The sequence below is a fragment of the Leuciscus leuciscus genome (assembly GCF_965113295.1).
Source record: "Leuciscus leuciscus genome assembly, chromosome: 23".
NCBI lineage: Eukaryota > Metazoa > Chordata > Actinopteri > Cypriniformes > Leuciscidae > Leuciscus > Leuciscus leuciscus.
In genome coordinates, this window is record NC_138747.1 from 10,748,664 (window position 1) to 10,772,412 (window position 23,749).

General features: G+C 34.1%; 1 protein-coding gene across 4 annotated transcripts in view; it reads right to left on the reverse strand.

Moving 5' to 3' along the window:
- Nucleotides 1-8,863: 8,863 nt before the first annotated feature.
- alpl (alkaline phosphatase, biomineralization associated) overlaps nt 8,864-23,749 on the reverse strand; it is a 28,038-nt gene continuing 13,152 nt past the window's right edge. For all 4 annotated transcript variants that reach the window (XM_082155024.1, XM_082155025.1, XM_082155026.1 and 1 more), the window contains 4 exons: nt 22,975-23,109; nt 13,135-13,326; nt 12,911-13,030; nt 8,864-11,105 (listed from right to left, as the gene is read on the reverse strand). In XM_082155024.1, the coding sequence (XP_082011150.1) occupies nt 10,840-11,105; nt 12,911-13,030; nt 13,135-13,326; nt 22,975-23,109 (713 nt within the window). In that variant the 3' untranslated portion in view covers nt 8,864-10,839. The remainder of the gene's footprint in view (nt 11,106-12,910; nt 13,031-13,134; nt 13,327-22,974; nt 23,110-23,749) is intronic.

Sequence of the window (23,749 nt, forward strand, 5' to 3'; positions counted from 1 at the left end):
AGAAGAAAGAAACTCATACAGGTTTGGAACAACTTGAGAGTGAGTAAATGATGACAGAATTTTCATTTCGGGCTGAACAATCCTGAAACCTGAACCGTTGGACCACCTGTAGTTATGACATCAGACTTCTGAAGCCAATTTTATTTTTAAAGGTTGAAATGCTTTTGTCCTATTTTTCCCCCTTTCTTTTTTAAAGAATTATCTTTTAATATATTTTTTGTCATTGATTGATTGAATAAAATAAATTGACTCAACTGCTGGAAATGTGTCATTTATATTTGAAAAGGTTTTTGCCAAATATTTTTTGCCAAATATCAACATCACATTGTAACATTGATCAAACCAAATACCAAAGATTATTTCTGTTAATTTCAGTGTTAATTCAACAGCAATGATGTAGATTCAACATCATAGTGTAACGTTGATTCAACAATATTACCATTGATTATTTTTGTTAATTTCAGTTTTGATTCAGCATCGGTGATGTAGAATCATAGTGTAATGTTGATTCAGGAGCATTACTATTGATTTTTTGTTCAACAGTTTCAACATTAACCGAGGGTGCAAAAGTGATGTTGATAAAATATAACTTTGTAATGTTGAATCAATACTATTACCGTTGATTTTTGGTTGAAATCTCAACATTGCTTCACCATTAACTGAGGGTGCAAGAGTAATGCAAAAACAACATCACTTTGTAATGTTGAAGCAATATTAACACCATTGATTTGTGATTGAAATCTGAACATTATTTCAATATTAACCCGAGGGTGCAAGAGTGACGCTAAAGCAACATCACTTTCTAACGTCATTTCAATGTAATCAGCGTTGACACATGAACACTGACTCAACATTGTTTCAATGGTTACATGCTATCTGGGTATAGACTTAATTTAAGTATAAAAACAATATACATCAATGATGATTATTTTATATCTTTACGCCAATAGGTGCCAGCAAGTGACTGTTTTTATGAGTGAATCGTTAATCATTCATTCAACGATTCGTTCAAAACACTGCACAGACCGATCGGTGTGTGGCATCAAAGTACCGCGAGAACGATTCGAAAGCATGCAGAATCGTCCTCTCTATAATTGCTCTCGAAAGCATCGTAAGCATAAGTAGAGCGAAAAACCATCATCACCATGGTCTCTATAATCAACTTGGCTCATGATGCTTTTGGAAAAGGCAGCCAATGAGTGAATCACTGAATCAGTTACTTAACCGATTTGTTATTCAATATTCATTCAAGAACGCCCCGATTATACGCTTGGATCCTTGTTTGCAGAGCAAAAATAGACAAAGTAACTTGTGTCGTATATATAACAACTTGTTTTTTAAACTGCTCAACTGAGCTCTGTTGCAAATTGCCACATTTTTCATTGCCATTGTAACCAAATCTCTTGACAAACTTAGGTGTTAAATATCTTTTATGTATGAAGTTACACATATTATGGGCATATCACCTACTATAGACAGAGTAAATAAGTAAAAGGCAGTGAAATGCTGAACTTTTGTCATCATAAGCTCACTCTGTCAAAAATATTAATGTTTAACAGTCTTTGGATAACAGATTTCCTTTGAAAGGTCTCAAAGTCCCTTACTTCATTATGTATGTTTCTATACATAAATGGGCCTTACATTGTTATAGAGTCAAGAACTAAATATTATGGTCACCACAAACAACACAATGACGTCTCAGTCTAAACCAAAAGATTTCACTCTGGCATATTTGTGTTTAGTTTTTATTTCCCAGAATGGGCTGTTCATGATTAAGCCTCTGTCTACTGCATGTAATGTTTGTAAAAGCATTAAACGGATGCCCTTTGTAAGTCTCTGGAGCTGTACTGTTACTGGAGAACTGTGGGAGAGACTAATGAACACTTTTTATATACCATGGCCTGCTCTGTTGTTTGAACATTTGTTTTCTATCACGCAGGGCACGGTACACGCTGTGCGTCTGGTGGTCCTTTTACTGCAAACCCTGATTTCAAAGTTTCTTTCACTGTCTTTTTATCTCTCCCTTACAAGTCAACATGTAACCTGTTTTGACTATTGACTTTTTATCATTCTTGATGAACGTAAAGTTACTGAACAGTCAAAGCCAAAACAAATCATCACACTTAACCCTTTAATGGACACACTCAGAAGAAAATTACCTGAAATATATCTTTTAGTCTGATAAAATAAGACTAGCTTACTGCATAATAGTGCAAAACTGATAAATGTATTTTTATACATTTTATTTTAATTATTTAATTGTATTTTAATTAATAAGTACAGTGCTATGCATAAGTTTAGACACCCATGCTAAATTTGACTAAAAATAGGAATACAAAATAATCTTTTGGAAATTGAACTTAAAGCCTTAATTACATTTTTTTTTGTGGAAAAATCCAACCTTTAAGGACACCAATTTTCTTTGTGAATGAATAATGTATCGTAAATAAATAAATGTTCTTCCTTAAAATATAGGGTGCATAAGTCTGGACACCCCTATTTTAAATTCCCATAGAGGCAGGCAGATTTTTATTTTTAAAGGCCAGTTACTTCATGGATCCAGGATACTATGCATCCTGATAAAGTTCCCTTGGCCTTTGGAATTAAAATAGCCCCACATCATCACATAGCCTTCACCACACCTAGAGATTGGCATGGTTTTATTTCAGTTAGCCTAATAGCTGGTTTGATTTGCATTGAGAGATGATCTTATGGAAAGTACTCCATGCCAATCTCAAGGTGTGGTGAAGGCTATGTGATGATGTGGGGCTATTTTAATTCCAAAGGCCAAGGGAACTTTATCAGGATGCATAGTATCCTGGATCCATGAAGTAACTGGCCTTTAAAAATAAAAATCTGCCTGCCTCTATGGGAATTTAACATAGGGGTGTCCAGACTTATGCACCCTGTATTTTAAGGAAGAACATTATTCATTCACAAAGAAAATTGGTGTCCTTAAAGGTTGGATTTTTCCAAAATTTTTTAATTAAGGCATTAAGTTCAATTTCCAAAAGATGATTTTTCATTCCTCTTTTTAGTCAACTTTAGCCTGGGTGTCTAAACTTATGCATAGCACTGTATGTCAAAGTATTAGTATTTAGTATGTCTTGTATTTAATGGAATATTCCAGTATTCTTTTATTTTTTATAAATGATGAACTCTTGCACATCATTATTATTTAAAAAATGTATGTCAAAATCCAAATCAAGTCTGGGCCGACATTTTTTTTCTCGTTTGAGAAGCCGCTTTATATTCGCCACAATATGGAAGAAAATACAATCGCATCTTCTGCTTTAGGCCAACTTTAAAACATGGTAACCCTAGGTTGTTAAAAATAAATTGCCATATAGAGTCTATAGTGACTTTTACCTGGAATAAAACTGTAGTAATTTGCAATTAGCTACCAATAACATTGCAAATAGGGTCAGGTTGAGTTGAGCACAAAAATAATTTTAACATAATTATCATGGCTCAAAGTGTGATGCCAATGCCTATTAAAGGGTTAAAACAGAGGGGTTAAGTATGAGATGGGTAAATATTTTCATTCAGAAACCTCATGTATTCCCTGTGTTTGTGCTTTCATAATTCACAAGCTGAAAACCATAGAAAAATGTGCAAACATTAACTTGTGGCATAAACACCAATACACCAATGCCAGCTGTACTGTAATTTTCCACTACATTGTGTGATTGTTAAAACTACAGCACAAGTTCTACCAACACAGGACAATGAATGTTCAGTAAACATGTTTGATCCTGTCTGAGGAAACAAAAGATGTATTACTCGTTGAGTAAAATAAAAATAAAACCAGTGTGCACTCTTTGAAGAAAAGGTTCTAAATAGCATTCTGTCACCGTCAGGCGATTCCCATGGGATCATTTTATGGATTTAGTTCATTTTGTTTTAATTCAATTTTTATTTTGATTAAATTTGATGAATTTAACAGTTAGTAAATAATAATAATATCATAATAAAAATCGTTCTCCTTTTATAGAACCTTTTTGGCACAAAAAGGACACGCACTGAGTGTGAATGAAGGATTTACTCGCCCATCTTTCAAAAGTCATGACCATTACAAGCTTGTGGCTTTTGGTGCAAAAGCAAGAAAAGACCATGAAGGATCAGGATTTGGGAGTGATGGATTTAGGAGGAACAGAAAACAGAATAGTGTCTTGAAATCATGCCGGGAAATCCAGTCTGTAATGGCAAAAGATAGACACGTTTCTTTTAGGTGTTAATCCAACTGAATGCAAACTGTGCTTGTAAATAGAAAGATTTAGTGGTTGCATAATTGTGCTTACATTTAAAAATGCAGGGTTGAAAATATTTGTTTTAAATCAAATATAAAACCTCCATCTGCATTAGAAAATGATACGCTTTTGTATTGTAACACTATATAATTTGACAAACTAAATTGGCCTTTTAATAGCATTAAGAATCTTCTCAAAAATGTGCTTTTAGAATGGGCTAAAGTGTTCGGTTGAATTCATTTTATGTCTTTTCATCTGCGGACTCATTTATGGCTATTTCTTCTCATTATTCTCATTATGCTGAGCTCCTATGAAGAACAAACCAAAGCAATATGTGGGGGAGGCCAAGCAGAACTGTTCCCCTTCTCAATTAATTTAAAGACTGAGGCAAAAATCACCCTGGAACTTGTTATTATGTGTATAAATTTAAAATGATGTGAGCTGATGAATGGATGATATTCAATGCCAAAGGCTCTTAGATATCATGCTAGATCGTCTTTAAATTGACGACATAAAGGCGATTTTCTCAAAGTTTCGATTTTTTTTGCACCCTCAGATTCCAGATTTTCAAATAGTTGTATCTCGGCCAAATATTGTCCAATCCTGACAAACCATATATCAATGGAAAGCTTATTTATCCATATGATATATAAATCTAAATAAAACTGACCCATGTGACTGGTTTTGTGGTCCAGGGTCACAAATGAGACAGCCAAATATTTGTGAACTGCATGCCTGTAACTACTTGGAAGTTCATTTGCTTTTCTTAGGAAAAAGGCACTGGATAGAGGATAGTATTCTTGTTTGTGTTGTGAACGTTCATCATGGCTGTCAATGTGGACACTCATTTCTTTCCTAAAATCATAACTAAGAGTAAAGAGAACAATATCATCAACATTCGACAAATCCAGGACTCAATGTCAGATCAAGACTCCAGAATTTGATCCAGAATCTATTAATGAAAAATCGAATGAAATTATTTATTTTATTATATATCTGTAATCTGTCTTTTATTTCTTGATCTGGAATGTATTTTTCATATTTTTAGTCTAAAAGAAAAATTAAAAGTAATAATTTGTTATTAAAATAACATTCTTATTCATATAATCGGTAACACTTTACAATAAGGTTCATTAGTTAACATTAGTTAATGTATTAACTAACATGAACCAACTATTAGCAATACATTTGTTGCAGTATTTATTCATATTTGTTAATGTAGTTAATAAAATAAAATACAGCTGTTCATTGTTTGTTCATGTTAGTTCACAGTGCAATAATTAACGTTAACAAATACAACCTTTTATTTTAATAATGTATTTGTAAATGTTGAAATTAATATTAACCAAGATTAATAAATGCTGAAGAATATTGTTCACTCTTAGTTCATGTTAACTAAGGTGTTAACTAATGTTAACTAATGAACTTTATTGTACAGTGTTACCATATAATCATAACATTTAATTGAATTAATTAAACACATTGTATGTTATAATACAATTATTAAATTAATAATAATGTTGTTCATTGCTATGTTGCTTGTAAAATTTGTTCTTCAAAATGTGTTCTCAGTGTATTGACCACGTTGGAAAATTAGCTTTTGGGTGAGGACAGAGATGACAGAAAATGACAAAAAGATTATATAACATAAAAAGCTTATAAGTTATGGGAAACTCTCATAACCAATGTGTACAGTACTAATGCTTTGTCAACACACTTAAAAGCCCTCTTTTTCAGTAAATACTTCATGGATCCGTCACCACTCCTCATACAAGGATATCATAAAGCAATCCAAAATAGATCAAGACAGATGACATGTTAGCAGTATATTATAGTTTCTTTGACGTATGAACACAAAATTACTGTGTTTGGTTTGCTAAACCACAATAAAGCCCACATTTAATCAAATATGTAGTTTGATCTGAAATATTAGATGCTTTGTTCGAGATACATTGTCACTTTATGACTGCTTCTACATTCTGAAGGCTTGTGTAAGAGGTCAGGGAGAGAGCAATAGGGGTTAAAGAAGGATATGAGTTTTGCAAAAGGGAGCATTACTGTCTTGTTGCAGCCTCAGCACTCCTTTTATGAGGGCAGTCGGCTGTCAGCTTGGCCCTGCTCTCTGGATTTGATCTGAGAGAGCAAGAGTCCGTCCCAAGCCCCTTCCCCTGAAATTATTCAGCCCAGTTTCGGACGCCTTATGCCAGACCTCTCAAAAAGACAGATCATGAGATCAGCTCTGCAGAGGACGCAGTATTTCACACAGGGTCCTTTCTGGGAAAGAGGATTTGGAGAGAAAGCGAGAAGCAGATAAAGTCGCAATGGTGCCACGTGCTAGCGAGTTGTCAGACAGTGCCCTCATTCCCAGCTCTCACAGATAAAGACTTCCTCTGATGGATTCACTATGTCAATCACAGCCGCTCCAAAAGAGGCTTCGAAGATACGATCAAATTCTCTTCAGGGTCATCTGTAACTGGCACTTTCCTGCCAATATGGTATTCCACGTTTTTTTGTTTTTGTTTCAATCAATAATCAAAATCAATAATCAAAATCCAATATGTTTAATAATAGAATAATATTAGATAGGATGATGTTTGTCTATGCAAACGTTGACTGGATTGGTCCAGCTCAACCATTCAAGCCCATTACCCAATTATCGAAAAATTATTTTGAAATAATCAAACAATGAAAAAATGATTAAAAAAATAGGTTACACTTTATTTTATAGTGTAATTGATACATGTTACATGTAGTTACTGTAGTAATAACTATAAATTATGCATAATTACATGCAATTAACCCAAACCAAACTTTCATTCTAACCCTATAGCAAGTACATGTAGTAAATTATTATTACTATTATTATTAGTACTGAAATGTATAATTACACTGTAACACTGACATTTTTAAATAAAGTGTTACCAAAAATATTTTATGGAAAATATAAACAGTATCTAAAAGTAAAAATCCTCATTTGGTCCCAAACAAGCCAATATTTAACCTAAAGCTTAAGTGAGCATGTTTACTGTTTCCACTATTTGCCATAGTTTTTATATCAATGTTCATTCAATGTTTATTGCAAGAAAATATAGTTTTAAACTCTATTTGATGTGTATTATAACAGGGTTAATAGAAATTCAAACCTCCTATAAAATTATTAGATAATTATTAGAAATAGAAATGTCAACATAATAATATTTAGTAAATAGTGCTGTCAAATCGATTACTCATGATTAATCGCATCTTACATAAAAGTTTGTGTGTTTGTATATATATATATATATATATATATATATATAGCCTATATATAATATTATACAGTATATTTACTAACTTTTATGTTAGATGTGATTAATCAATTTTACAGCACTATTACTAATATTTTGTATTGTTTAGCATTTAATATTTTAATAATAATAATTATATTTTAGTTAAATATATTATGTCAGGGTTATGTTTGTTGTTTGTGATCTGTTTCCCTGTTTTGTTCATGTCTGAGTTTTACATGTTCCTTTGTTCAGTTTCCCGCCTTTGTTTAGTTTTAATGATGGTTACCGTCATTATTAGTTCATTGGTTTCAGCTGTGTGTCATTTATTAGCTCGTTTCAGTTTGTTATTTAAGCCTCACCCTTGCCTTCACTCTTTGTCCAGTCTGTTATGTTGAGATGTGTTTGCACTGCCTGTTTGCTTGCTTTTTGAGTAAGAATTAAACGTATTAGTGTTTTGTGAGAACCTGAGTCTTCTGTCTTCAGCTTCCCTGCATGCATCGTATTATTAATTAATATAAATAAATATTAAATATGTATAGATTACATAAATTATATATAATACATTACTATACATATTTTAATATATAAGTTATATATTATAAATATTTATATTTCATATTTTCTATTAATAGTTTAATTGAGGTTTCTCAAGGTCAAGCGATAACTTCAGTCGCCACATCCCCCACTGTTCCTTATCGACAGAAGGACACTAGCGCTCTCAGCCTATGGAAATGAACAGCTTTGGCATTTGAATGTCAGGGTGATATAGGCAGATGTACATTATAAAAGCTGTTAGCCTTGGAGAAGGGGGTGGGGAAACTCTTGGCAAATTGTCATGTAATGCAAAATGGGTAGGTGATGATAAAGTAAACTCGACTGGGACTCCGACAGAGGTCAAAGAAGCTAAAAGAAGATGAGTTTGGGGCCATGATGTCCCCTCATTTCCATAGAGGTAGTCTCTCAGGTGACATCAAATACAAATATCACATTCCCTCATTAAAGCAGCAGGCCGACCGAGAGAGAGTTTGGCTGCTTTGTCACACTCTGGGACAGACATGAGAGGATAAAAATGTGTGTTATAATCTATCTCTAAATCATGATGTAGGACAGAATTTTGCAAGCTGCCTCCACTGACTTGCTTTACCACAAATTTGTTGCAGTCCTGCATAAGTGTTGTTTTTTATGGAAATGCATCTAAACACTGTGGTCACAGTGTGTCATGTTGGACTCCTTTCCCATATTGCTCACTCAGGGCCATTTACTGCGGCTGAGCTCCATGTGTTTCACTATAACCACAACAGTGAATGAACGCCACCTAAAACAAAATGACCCATGCAAAAATGGTTTTCCCAACACATTTTTCCTTTATTGTGAAATCTTTCTTGTATCGCCAGAGCTTTGTATATTTTTAAATGACTTTTGAAATATTTGAATTTCGGTCCAAGTGAATAGCCAAGGAATATAAACTCTCATTTACTTAAGATAAAATCCATATGTTTGTCATTATTCATGAACTGCCAACATTCATAGAGACTCACAGACTGCTATAAACAAACAAACAACGATTGCACCAACATTCAGATTCTGATTTCAATAAAATGTGAAAACATGAAAGATTAACAGTATTTCAAAAATATACACCACATTTGGTCTGATGATCATCAAACATGTTACAGATACAGTTATGTTTCAGATCAATCAATATAATGAATCAAGCATTTCCAATGAATTTAAACGTACATTTTTGTTTTGCATCCAAGGGATTCCTCTAAAAAAAAGAAAACGTGGCTTGACTAGTCCTTTGTCAATAGTAATAGTTGCTCAAAATGAGTGACTTGCTTTTGTTGGAGTTTTGAACTGGTCATCACATGCCAGTGAGGTAGATTGTATTTGATTTCAAATGTAGGAAAAAACATTGAAAAATGCTGAATGAAAGAATCCTTTGAGTCATTTACGCATGAGACTTGATGATATGTTACAAAATCTTTCTTTAATAAGCACAGACTGTGATTTCTTCTTGTTGTACTTCTAATCATTTAATTTATTTATTTTTCTGACACTTTTTGGGCAACCGATATTAGGTAACTAAAAAAGGCCAAGTTCACACTACACAACTGTCAAACTCTTCTGTTGTTATTATTCTGTACATCTCATAAACTTCCCAAAAGAGCAAAATCTCATAAAAACATCATCTGTTGACATACAGTACTGGATCAACAAGGCTGCATTTATTTAATCAAAAATAGAGCGTTCTCTGCAAAACTTTGCGTTTGCGCACACAATTTTGAAGTTCTTAGCGAGTGAATGCAAAGTTTCTCAAGGGAACACAAAACATTTGTGAGAGTATGCCAAAGCATTTAAATATTTTTTTTTTTCTCCCATCCCATTTTTTTTTCACCACTCTGTCCCTTTAGGGTCTCCATAAAAATACAGTATTATTGTGAAATATTATTCAGCTTTAAAATGGCTGTTTTCTATTTTTATATACTTTACAATGCAATTTATTCCTGTGATGGCAAAATGTCCTTCAGAAATCATTCTAATATGCTGATTTAGTTCTCAAGAAACATTTCTTATTATTATCAATGTTAAAAACAGTTGTGCTGCTTCATATTTTTGTCGAAACTATGATACTTTTTGGGGGGATTCTTTGATGAATAGAAAGTAAAAAAAGCTTTTACTTAAGTATAAATATTTGTGTCACTTTTTGTCACTCTCTTTGTCACTTTTGATCAATTTAATGCATCCTTGCTGAATAAACATTTCTTTCTTTCAAGAAAAAAAAAAAAAGTACTGATCTCTTGTGACAGCAGACCTCACAAAATCTCAAAGGTAAAATGCTGTAATGTGAGCTTGTTAAGCAACAATTCGTTCCACAGACAGATGGTCAATCTGCATGTTGCCTTGCGACACAAGAAAGCGTGATTTTTTTTTTGGCGTCCTTCTGAAGTAATTTTGCTGGCCAGATTTGATCTCAATTATTCATTATTATGTTCTTTAGAGAACAGCAATATCACACTCACATTTGCGCTTCTGTACTGAATCACAGCAGTTCTGATATTCAGTACACCAGCAATCTTACTTGTGTGATATCACTTGAATGCCAAGTAAAAGGAATTAACCACGTTTTACAATTTGTTTCCATTATTGCAACAGAATCTCTTCAAACTGTCCTCTTTAAAATGCCCACTCATTGGTCCTGAAGTTGATAAATGCTTTAAAAACGAATCACATATCATAAAAAAATCATAAACTCCACTTGAGAGAATCAGCTCCCGATCTAATCACGGTAGGATAAGAGATGATCTGAAGAAGAGGGGTCAGCACAGAAGCCATGAGACTGAAAGAAGAACGGCCAGCACTGGGGAGATGTGGCTGAGAGAAGAGGAGCCGGACTTTGTACGGCAGTGGTCTTTGTTTTGGCCGATGCACGCGGCGTAGGCCATGACATGGGGAATGTAATGCTGCTCCTGGACTCCATGAAGAAGATGAGCCATGGGGCCTTTGGAGAAGATAGCCACGTCTTCACCGCCGTGAGTCTCCGAGCGCAAGGGAACGGCAGACTGAGCCAGATAGTTGTTTTCCTCTGAGGGCAGAAGAAAGAAGAGTTGTCATGATATCAAAATGACATTTTTTATTGTAATTTGTTCATATTAATCTTAATATTATATTAAAATTAAATTACAATTAATATTAATTTAATATTTAATAAGAACAGTTTACATTTAGTTAAATATAAATATGAATATAAAAAAATTACAATTAAAACAATTATTGCTTTCAGGCTACATACTATTGTTTAATAGTTTACAATTGTTTAGTAGTTTACAATTACTATTTCATATTAATTGTAATTTAGTTTTAATATAAATGTATTAATTTATAGTTATTCATTTATTTATCTTAATTTTAGAGAAATTCTTTCAGGCTACATACTATTAAGATAAATAAATGAATAGTTATATTTTTAAATAAAAACTTAAATATTTATGATACACCTTAGTTTAGTTAAATAGTAATATGAATATTAACAAATCAAAATGAAATGAAATTCTCAATGATTAAGAGAAATAATTGAATAATTATAAAAAAGATTATTCCAATTAATATTAAGTTTAATATATTAACATTAAAATTAAAACAATAGCATGTAGACTGAAAGCATTTCTCAATAATTAAGAGAAATAAGTGTTATATTAAAACTAAATTCCAATTAATAATAAATTAATATTGAATAAAACCCTACTTTATTTAAATATGAATATTAACAATTAATTTCTCATATATGAATAATTATAGTTAAATTCAAATTAAATTACAATTAATATTAAGGTCAATTTATTATTAATATGATTATTAACAAATTTAAATTAAAACAGAAGTATGTAGCCTGAAAGCATTTCTCAGTAATAAGAAAAAAATTGATTAAAAAAATTGATCACAATATATGAGCAATATAAAAAACAAAATAAATAATAAAAATCACTTCATTTTTTGAATAATTCAAGTCAACAGTAATAAATAAAACAGTTATTATTATTAAAAAAATAAGAGTAGTGAGTTTTCTATATTGCTGTTTACTTGTCAATACTAATAAAAAATTGGTACAGTTCCATCTGTCTTTGTACTGGAATATTTGACATCCCCAGAAGAATGTCAACAGTAGGGATGACAATGAATTTTTCTTCATTGCTTTTGGATTGTGTTCTATCAGTGAAAACAGAAATTGAAAGAGTCAAACCTATGCTGTGGAATAGTAATGAGACAAACAGGGAGAGAGAGTGATGGGGAAGAAAATGAGAGAAAAGAAGCCAGAACCAAGCCAGAACAATGGCCATAATTCTATGGCTTGTCAAACATATAGAGAAAGAGTAAGAAAAATGGGTGGTGGGAACTGAGAGAGATTCACTTTACTATCATTCAACTAGATTTTTACATCTGCTCCATCTCTCTATCCATGAAGAAAACCCTGAATGCAAGGTTTTAACCTTTACTGCAATGAAACAGGATGAGAGAAGCAGATCCACAAATCTATAATACGCTATATTCCCACTTGATTTCTAAGCAGGCTCTTTCCATGTCCTCAAAATGAATTGTAAGCATTTCAATCCATCAAGATTAACATCAACATCAGAGCTGTTTTCCCACCCTTATTGTATGGAATGTACACCATCTGGAGTATAGGCTTTTTACATTATGTTTTAGTGGCTAAGTAACATGCCATAGAATAATTAAAAAAAGTAAATAATCTCGGTTATGTCGTTCCCTGAAGAGAGGAAAGAACGTTGTGATGTCGAACGTGACCGAATGAAAGGGAACCCAGCATTCCAAGTCTCCCAAAAGTAGGTCCCCGGGGCAGAACCAGGAAGCGATAAACCTGTTATTACTTACCGTAGTCCACAGTTGAGACATTTTCTCTAGAACCGTTAACCAACTTGAACCCTGGGCCATTTCCATACAAAATGGATGTGAAGGGCTTCTGGTCAATATCACTCAAAGTGGGGGCCAAACCTGCGGAAAGGATATTGAAAGCTCTGAGTCTGGGCCATAAACCACCAAGACATCACTCGGTAATTAAAAGTGCTCCCAACATGCCTTGAGCCTTCAGTGCCTACCAAAGATTGAGTTTCCCCGTGGTGTGTAACCTCCAAAACTGAAGACATGAGAGTGATCAGCCGTGACGACGGTTAGCGTGTCGTAAACGCTGGTGAGGAGATCAGCTCGAGTAATGGCCCGATCCATTTCCACGGCCTCGTGTAAGGCCTGCTTCGCTTTGCCCTCATGGTGTCCGTGGTCAATGCGCCCACCTGGTCAGAGGTCAGAGGTCTCATATAGAGCATGTAGACATACAGTACATTTATTCTGTAAATATCTTTCACTACAGTAGATTAAAGGGTTGTTATAGTGCCAGTACCTGACAGCAGCTGAGATGTTATAGTGCTGCTTTTAAAATGCATTCAATTCATTTAAAAATATTTAATAAGTGGTTGATTTTGACATTGTCACATTGTATATCTATGACCAAACTGGGGCAATCAACAAATGAATTTGAATGAATTATTCCAATGAATTTATTCAACTCTGTCACCATCCAAATGTTTAATGAGACGAATATTTAAATACTGCAGTTTATACTATGTTTGTAGCGGTGTAGTGTTTTTATTTTTCTTGTTTGTTTTTTCTTTTCTTTGAATTTCTTTTAATCTTTTTTTGATCATCGTCTTTGCTGTTTTCATGCTACACAAATACTGCATTTATTAAATAAATTTTAAACTGGTAATATAGTCAAATATTTAATTAAAACACACACACAAACATACTATATATATATATATATATGTGTGTGTGTGTGTGTGTCTGTGTGTACTCGTCTACCTATCTAAGTGGGGATCTTGGTGTCGTTACACACTCACCAACAGGGGACCGCCGAGCCAAGTGGGGACATTTTTCAAATCCCCTGTTGGTCATGCTTAAAATCAGCTAAAAAACGCTCTGGTGAATTTGTTACATTTTTTACCAAGTGGGGACCTATGTGTGTGTGTGTTTAAGTCCTTACTCAGCAGCGCTCCTGTAGGCTGGAGCAGGAACTGCAATGGCCCATTAACACACGTCGTTCTATGGAAGTAAAATAATGTCAAATGTTTTTGAAATAAAAAGCCTGTTGAATTGCACTACTTGAAAAAAATAGGCATTGCATTAACCATGCTTGCATTTTAATGCATTGTATTTTTAGTGCTTACATTTTTATGGGCTGAAATTCAACATGGTTGAATATCTAAGCTGTGAATATTTCAATTAAAAACATTTCAAACACCTTTTCATTATTAAAAATTCAATAATCCATATTCACCTTTCATATTTCACTTCCAAAATATTCAAACTGTTTAAAAATACAACCAATAATATTCAACAGGCAATTTTCGGTCCATTTTATTTCGCTTTGCAAATTCGCTTCCACAAATTCAGAGGTTCAAATTCGACAGGAAATTCAACATTGACGTCCAGGAACTGCAGGAAAAGCAGTAGATTGCCGAGCATACTCTCCATCTGCTGTTAGTCGACCTCACCATCAGATGGTGCAAACGCGCTTGTTGTTGACGAAGACATTCATTCATAAAATGAAAATGATTATCTGTGTCAGTATATGCGGAAAAGATGATAAACACACAAAAGCTGTATTTATGTTTCATTCAATAACTTCATTGTTACTTTCCCTATTCTACATGTCATCAGCTTTCTCTACCATGAACAGGATTATAATCGGTTTTCCTCAATACCTCATACTCAAGGATTTCCCTTCCGTTGATACAGTGATATGAAAGACCAATCTTGCACCTTATTAGGGAAGTAGGCTGTAGGCTATTATATAGGCTACAGGCAAGAAGATGGACTCAGAATATGAGCTTAACGCGCAAAGTTTCATGCTGAGCGTTTCGTGATATACTGGCATAAAATCAACACATACATATAGTATGCATACGTGTATTGCATTAGCTTAAACTGTCACAGCACTTGCATATTGTCCTCCTGTTGTTAGTTTAACTGTAAATCGCTTTGGATAAAAGCTTCTGCTAAATGACTAAATGTAAAATTGGCTTGACATTGGACATTCGCACATTTAGGGACCGTCTCTAAAGTTGCATACAACATTGGCATACACGTCTAACTTCAATAGCAAACTTACATTTATTTGAATAAATATCAAAAATCCAAAGGGTGCACATTATGCCTGACACTAAATTAACACTTTAGCCTACAGTTGGTTTTATGACTGTAAGTCGTTCTATTCAAATGCTATCGGAGTTAGAAACGTGTATACCAAAGTCGTATGTACACTTTAGAGACGGTCCCTAAATGTGCGAATCTCCAACATCAAGCCATCTGTATGCCAATCTATCACTGGGAAACGCTCAGCATTAAGCTTTGCGCGTTATTCTGAGTCCATCTGCTTGCCTGCGAGTTTGGTCTTTTACATCACTGTAGTCCATTAAGCTACGTTAAGCGTTGTATATGTCCAGCAGGGGAATCCTGAAGTATTGAGGGAAACCCTAATAGCCTGCATGCAGCACATCGCCACAATATAAAATTAAGGCAACTAAACAACCAAGAGAAATATATGTCAACCTCAAAAATGTAACATTGGATATCCGCATCGGGGAATAACATTATAATCTCTTTCACGGTAGAGAAAGATGCATGTAGGCTACACAGGAAAAGTAACCGTGAAGACACTGAATTTAACATAAAACAGCCGTCATAATAATCACAAATACACTTACATTGCTGTAAATGAGTTTTATGAATGAATGACTTGTTCTAACTGCTGCTGGTCTTCAACACGCGCTTTTGCACCATCTGCTGGTGAGGTCGACTAACAGCAGATGGAGAGTATGCTCGACAATCTACTGCTTTTCCTGCAGTTCCTGGACGTCAATGTTGAATTTCCTGTCGAATTTGAACCACTGAATTTGTGGAAGCGAATTTGCAAAGCGAAATAAAATGGACCGAAAATTGCCTGTTGAATATTATTGGTTGAATTTTTAAACAGTTTGAATATTTTGGAAGTGAAATATGAAAGGTGAATATGGATTATTGAATTTTTAATAATGAAAAGGTGTTTGAAATGTTTTTAATTGAAATATTCACAGCTTAAATTTTCAACCATGTTGAATTTCAGCCCATAAAAATGTAAGCACTAAAAATACAATGCATTAAAATGCAAGCATGGTTAATGCAATGCCTATTTTTTTTTTCAAGTAGTGCAATTCAACAGGCTTTTTATTTCAAAAACATTTGACATTATTTTACTTCCATATCGTTCACACTTCTCTATTGTTTGAATGTCTTGCTGTCCTAGAGAGGCTCTGAGACTGTAGAGCTGCTGTTTAACTGGCTGCTTAGTTGAGGAACTTTCAGTAACACTTTATAATAACTCCACGCTATTAATCATTGGTTAAGCATTAGTAAACAGTTCATTCATTTATAAAGCATTAATATACATTAATAAGCAGTTTATAAATACAGCTATAAATGCTTTATTCTTGTTTTAAAATCATATCTATAATGTGTTTAATAATTGTATTTTCATACTTTATTAATGATCAATTTATCATTTCTAAATGAAATATATCATTATTTACAAACCAGTTGTTTAGGAGTTGTCAGTGGTTCATAAGATCACTTAGAAAGTGTAAGTAAATGATTAATAAACTATTTCTATGTACCTTCATACATCTTATTATTCAGACATTTAGTAATAGTTACTTAATGTGTTAATAAATGGTTTATTAACATGTATTTCTCCTGTAATTCATGATTAATTCAAGTAGTTATAAAGCATTTAGTAGTGGTCAGTGAACTATTTTTGTGAGCTCATTGTGACTAGTTATGCCTTGTAAAGCATTTATAAAGGAGATTTAAAGGCTCAGTTAAATATTTGTATGTTCTGTATCACTGTGTTGTGTTTGTTTCCTTTTTCTGTTTAGAAGATCAGTGAGCCTTTAAATCTCCTTTATAAATGCTTTACAAGGCATAACTAGTCCTCACTTTAGATGAGCTCACAAAAATAGTTAAATGACCACTACTAAATGCTTTATAACTACCTGAATTTGCAACATTTACTTCCACTTAAGTGATCTTATGAACCACTGACAACACCTAAACAACTGCTTTGTAAATAATGCTATACTTCATTTAGAAATTATAAATTGATCATTAATAAAGTATGAAAACACAATTATTAAACACATTAAAGATATGCTTCTAAATAAAGAATAAAGTATTTATACAAGAATAAAGCATTTATAGCTTTATCTATAAACTGCTTATTAATGTCTATGCTTTATAAATTACGAATTAACTGTTTATTAATGCTTAACTAATGATTAATAGCGTGCAGTTATTATAAAGTGTTACTGAACTTTCAAGTATTTTCAAACATGCCCAAACGCGCGCGCGCACACACACACACACACACACACACACACACACACACACACACACACACACACACACACACACACACACACACACACACACACACACACACACACACACACACACACACACACACACACACACACACACACACACACACACACACACACATATATGCAACAGTTCAAAAGCATCTCATTCATGAAAATTATTCATAATATTATTTTTCTTATTTAACGCTCTCTCTTCATAGATACTTTCTATGCTTGGTTATGCAGTCCCTAACAATTTACTTGCCATTGTTATGTGCCATTGCACACACACACATACATGTATATATTACTAACAGAGCACTATTGCTCTACAATGGCCAAAAGGGGACTCTCTGACAGATGTCTACCTATCCAACAGGGGACTCCCATCAAGGTTATTGTAGTCTGGCATTTTTTTATTAGTTTTTATTTTAATATCATTTTCAAATTTCAGTTTAGTTTTAGTAAGTTTCATTAATGGTTTTGTAAGTTTTAGTTTAGTTTTTATTTTGTGAACACATTTCTATTTAGTTTTTATGTATTTAGTTTCAGTTTTAGCTTTAGTATTTATAGTTTAGCAGAGTTAAAGGAGTCATGAACTGGATTGTTTTATTATTTTATAATGTTGCCTGGGGTGCCCTTATAATGTTAGTATGATTTTTACATCAAAAATTGTCATAATTTATAAATAAAAGCCATTTTTCCAAGCCTAATTTCAGCCTCAGATTTGAACGCTCTGTTTTAAGGGGCGTGTCTGCTGTGAGACTGCAGTGCAAACGCCCACTGCTGTGATTGGCTGACATGCTTGCATATGAAATAGCTAGTAGTATTACATGAACTCTGTCGAAAACTTTTACTACGTTTTTACTATTACAGCTATCGAGATGAACAAATCGTGAAAAGTATCGTTTAAAGCATTATATTTAAATCTATTCCATCACATGAAAGGTTGCAGCATGATGAGCACTGACTGAGCAGATGACAGACAGTCTGTTGATCGCGTGAATAAAGATCTTATCATTGCAACGCAATTTTTGTAAAATGTTTAGCACAGACACCTAAGCCAGTGGGAAGGGTTGTAGGAACCGCGTCATTAAAAATGAATTTAATCCACTGGTCCCTGATAGCTTGGTCCGTTCTTGGAAGAGAAAAAACATTTCCATGTTGATTCTGGCAGTCAACAACAGAGAAACTCACATGTGCACCACGTTTCTGCATCTTTCACGGTCGAGTGCGTACTTCGAATCGGAATTCATGGCGGCGCTCGACTGAATATGAGGGGGAGAGGGTCAGGGCGGGCTTCCTGCAGCATAGGTCTGCGGTGTCCATATATGGTATATCCTGCGCCGACTTGACGTCAAGTCGGCGCAGAAATTAACATCACGTATTTGAGTGCGCGTGCACGTGGGCTGGTTGACGAACCCAGGGGTAAACAAACGCTTCACTTTTAAATATCGGCTTCCCGGCCAGTGTATAATCGTTAGGCAATCATAACATACATTTTTTTCTCGTGGAAAAGTGAAAATTACAGGTCATGACTCCTTTAACAGAACACTTCCAGTTAAAGACAATTAATTTCAGCAAAGTTTAATGTTTGCAGTTTACAGTTAACTCTTGTGAAAACCTCTTAATAATACAAATAAAAGAATAGTTTGAGGATGAACAAAGAACCAAACATACGCAACTAAAAAGTACAAATGATTAATTCATACTCATTCATATAAAAAAATGTAATCTTGTTAAACATGGTGTATAAGAAAAGGGGAAAAAATATGCGTATGATTATTATGATTATTCTTTAAGGTTGTTTCTATGATTAATCCTTTCAAACATTATTCTTGTATTGATACATTTATGCTTTTTGTCTATTGCATCGTTTAAAATCATATACTCATAGTTATACTCATATTCAAATGTTCTATTCAGACCAGACATTTAGTATAGGCCTACTTCTACTCTACTTTTCCGTTTTCTGCTCAGTGTGGTATCTAATCTAATATGTGTGGTTTTGTTTCACATGAGATGGTTATCTTACCTGGAATTAAGGCGAGACACAGCAGGCAAAAACGTTTTTTTTTTTTTTTTTGTCAATTTTGAGATTTTTTGATTGTCTTCTTTCAGACTTGTGGAGAAAAAAAGTCCGAAATACACACTTAGGTCTTTATTTTACTACACTTTGTCTGTTTGCGTCTGTAAAATCGGTCTGTAAAATTGGTCGAAGTCCACAGTAGTTGATTGTCGAGTTCACGCGCGTGATCATAGATCATAGATACTAAACCTATGCGCGTGAATGTGCGCTGGCTGAATTAACATCATTTTTATTAATATCTTTCACATCTACTGCAGTCAGATTAACCGCGTTCACTCTGAAGGAATCACTCACAATGGCTGGGCACTTGTAATGACACATCAAGGATGTTAAGAGGCTAAAAGCAGGTTTAAAACTGGCCCCATTGAAGTCAATAGGGTGCAAATTTTAAAAAGAGGATAACACGGTGTAGGCAACACCGATTTTTGTCGTTGTTCTCTGTACTGACAGCACTCCAAATTTACAAAAAAATTAGCTCAATGTTAAAATTGACCGGAGTTCTCCTTTAATCAACATGCTGCTCCGCGATCGCTGCCGGCACCCTGTCATCACATGCACCGCTGGAAAGCTCTCTCTCTCCTGTACAATGCTGTCGGATCCAAATATGGTCATTTCCTTTTTATCAGCAACCAATTGTGAAAGTAAAAGGACTGAATGCGCGATCTAATTGGCTGATGATAAATCTTTAAAGCCCGTTTTCTCAAAATTATTTTTCTCTCATACTCCAAGTCTGAAATCTCCACTTCAGTAGCACCTATATACACCAAACTGTCCAGTCTTGTACCTAGATATATTATGAAGACATTTACAGAGGGATTTGTAAATATATTATTATATTTATATAGCCTAGCCTGATTTATATAACATTTTATTCCAAAAAACATGGCGAAAATCATTTTTTTAAGGCTATTGACAGTATATTCTGATTTACAGGAAAACAAAAGTAGATATCCATAAATCCCTCTGTAATTTTTTTCCCATCTAATATGTGAACACAATGAAAAAAATATTTTTAACCTGGCTTTATCCAATACTCAGATTTATACTGCAAATTAGCACATATTTAATTAAATATTGCCTAATTTGCATATTTAAACATTAAATTACAGAAAATTTGTAATATATTTTTTTCTCATCTTAATGTATGTAATCAACTGGGAAAGTTTCATGGTGATATCTGCTAGTTAAAATGTTTACCCTATTCACTTGTAGTGTCTCGCCTTAATGTACAGCTGTATTTGCATAAAGTCTAGTCATGATAGAAATATTTAATTGGCTATTTCTGCCTCTTAGGCTGGTTCACACAGAAAGCGGTTTTGCTTGGAAAAACGGAAAAAAGACGCGGGCAGTGGAATGGGAAAAAAGTGCAAGGTCTCGAGACATCTGTCATTAGTTTCGTTTAGTTTTAGTTTTTCATTTTTGTTGAAATTTCTATTTTATTTTAGTTTACGCAAATGTTTTTTGACCAATAGTTTGTCTTAGTTTCATTTTTCGTTTACGAAAAAAACCTTGACTCCCATAGCCTGCAATGGAACTGTAGCCGTTTCTCAATGTCAAGGAAGGATCCTCGGAAGCCAGAATTTCGAGGATGCTACGTCATCGACATCCGTCGAAGGATTGTTCCAATGTCGAGGATCCTCGGAATTTCAACCAAGGACTGAGTCCTTCGTTCGAAAAATATCCCATATACAGGAAAGGATGCATATGTGTAGCCTTCGCCCTCTTCGCGCTCTCAAATCACCCACAATCCTATGCGCGCAGCTTTGCTATCTTTTTTTAAAAATTCTAAATGTCGGACATTAACGGAGTCGGAGCGTTAACGGGGCAATATGCTTTCAAATGTAAGTATATTTACGTTACCAAACATTTGTTTTAAAAAATAATTACATCCATTATGTTATGGGTCAAATTGACCCGCACTGTTTAAACACACTTGACAGTCAAAGAATCAATATGATTAAAAAGGAGTTTATTGATTTAAAAACGATTATATTGCCTGAGTGAACAGAACTGCGTCCATAGCAACGCTCTGTTTTTCATTTTCACTGACGTAATGACGTGCACTTGCTAGCCTGTTCCAGAGCCGTTGAAAAACGTGTTTTCCAAATGCTAAAGAGGAGCCTCGCCTAACCTCTGAAGGAAGTGACTTGGAAGGACCAGTCCTGCCAAGGAAGTATCCTTGACATTGAGAAACACCTTGTGTGTGTGTATATTTAAGTTCAGTAATTTCACTTAAATGGCAATGAAAATTACCTATTAATTGTCATTTAAATGAAATTACTGAACTTAAATATACGAGCTTGATAAAAATGACCATTCTAGAAGAAATTTTCAGATGCATCTGAGCTCTTCATATATATATTAGTATAAGTTACAAAATGAAGACAGACTTCACTGCCAGTTCACTTTACTGTTCACACACACACACACAGTTCCAATGCAGGCTATGGGAGTCCCCTGTTCGATAGGTAGAGATCGGTCAGAGTTGCAGGTCCAAACTTGGCATGTTTTTTTTAAATAAAAAAAAAAATGCATTTTTAAAGTTATATTATGAAAAAAGACCTTAAAAGAAAATTTGGTATGTCATTTTTGTTTCTTCAAAATGACCAGAAACACTAGTCCCCTCTTGGCCAGTGTAGAGCGATCGTCCCCTGTTAGTAATATAGACATGTATGTGTGTATGTGAGTGTGTGAGTGTGTGTAATGTATATATATTCCTCCAGAAGGAAACACAATGCATTAAGCCAGAGGGGTGAAAACATTTGAACAGGATGAAGATGTCCAAATTTTTCATATTTTGTTTAAATATATATAAATATATTTTTCATTTAGCACTCCCCTTCGAAGCAACAGAAGATGCTTACATGTTTCCCGGAAGACAAATTAAGTACAATTTAATGCATCGTGTTTCCTTTTGGAGCATCAGTGAATGTTTGAAACTTTTTTAATAGGTGTGTTTGAGTTCCTCAATTGTCCTTGGTGTGAAAAGATGGATCTCAAAATCATACAGTCACAGCTGGAAAGGGTTTAAATATGTAAAAGATGCTGAAAAACTGAAGAATTTGCAGGTCCTTAAGGATTTTTCTGCAGAACATTGCCGTTTAACTGCTCAGGACAAACAAGGGACTCAAGAACAACCATCACAAAACAAAAGAACAACACAGTATTAAGAATCAAGGGTGTGTAAACTTTTAAACAGATTAATTTTTATAAATTCAGCTATTTTGCAGATTCTGCAAGGTGTATGTAAACTTTTGAGCACAACTGCATATAGAGTCGTATAGCTTTCCCAGCACTAAAAAAATGCCAAATAATTGATACTAGTTTAATTAGATGTTAAAATGTCCTTCCGTTGCACATCGGCGGTCTAATGAATAGTGATGTACAGTATATTTTACCTTCCACCAGCAAGTAGAACCCGCGTTCATTTTTTTTCAGGATCTTAATGGCCACGTCTACCATCTCAGTGAGGGAAGGGTCGGTTTCTATGTTTCTCTCAAGCTCATAGGACAGGTCTCCTGGCTCAAACAGACCTGCAGCGGAAATAGAGCAGGAATTCAGTAAAACATTGGGTTAAACTTTATTACACCTTATTTTACAGTGTCCTTGTTACATGTACTTATCAAAGAAATAACAGAAAATTATGCATAATTACATGCAACTAACCCTCACCCAAACCTTAATCCAACCCTAACCCTATAGTAAGTACATGTTGTTAATTAATATTACTCAGTACTTTAATATATAATTACACTGCAACACTGTACAAGTGTAATCCTTTATTTTAAGAAGCCGTAGTTACGGTGTACTTACTCAAATAAGTACTGAGTAGTATTAATTAACTACATGTACTTACTATAGTGTTATGGTAAGTGTTAAGAGTTTTGTTTATGGTTAGTTACTTGTAATTATGCATAAATGTCACGATTTGGTCTTGTTTTGGTCATGTTTCATGTCATTGTCATGTTTCTGTGTCTTGTCATGTGATTCCCTGTTTGTCATGTGATCCTGCCATGTATCTTGTCATTGGTTAATCGTCTGTTCATTGTTCACAGGTGTCCCTTGTCTTTTCACTTTTTGAGAGTGAGCAAAAACGCACCGTTTTTGTGTCTGTCCCTTTAAATGCAAATGAGCTGCTGCTCCCAGCACAGGGGGCGGAGCTTCAAGAGCTCA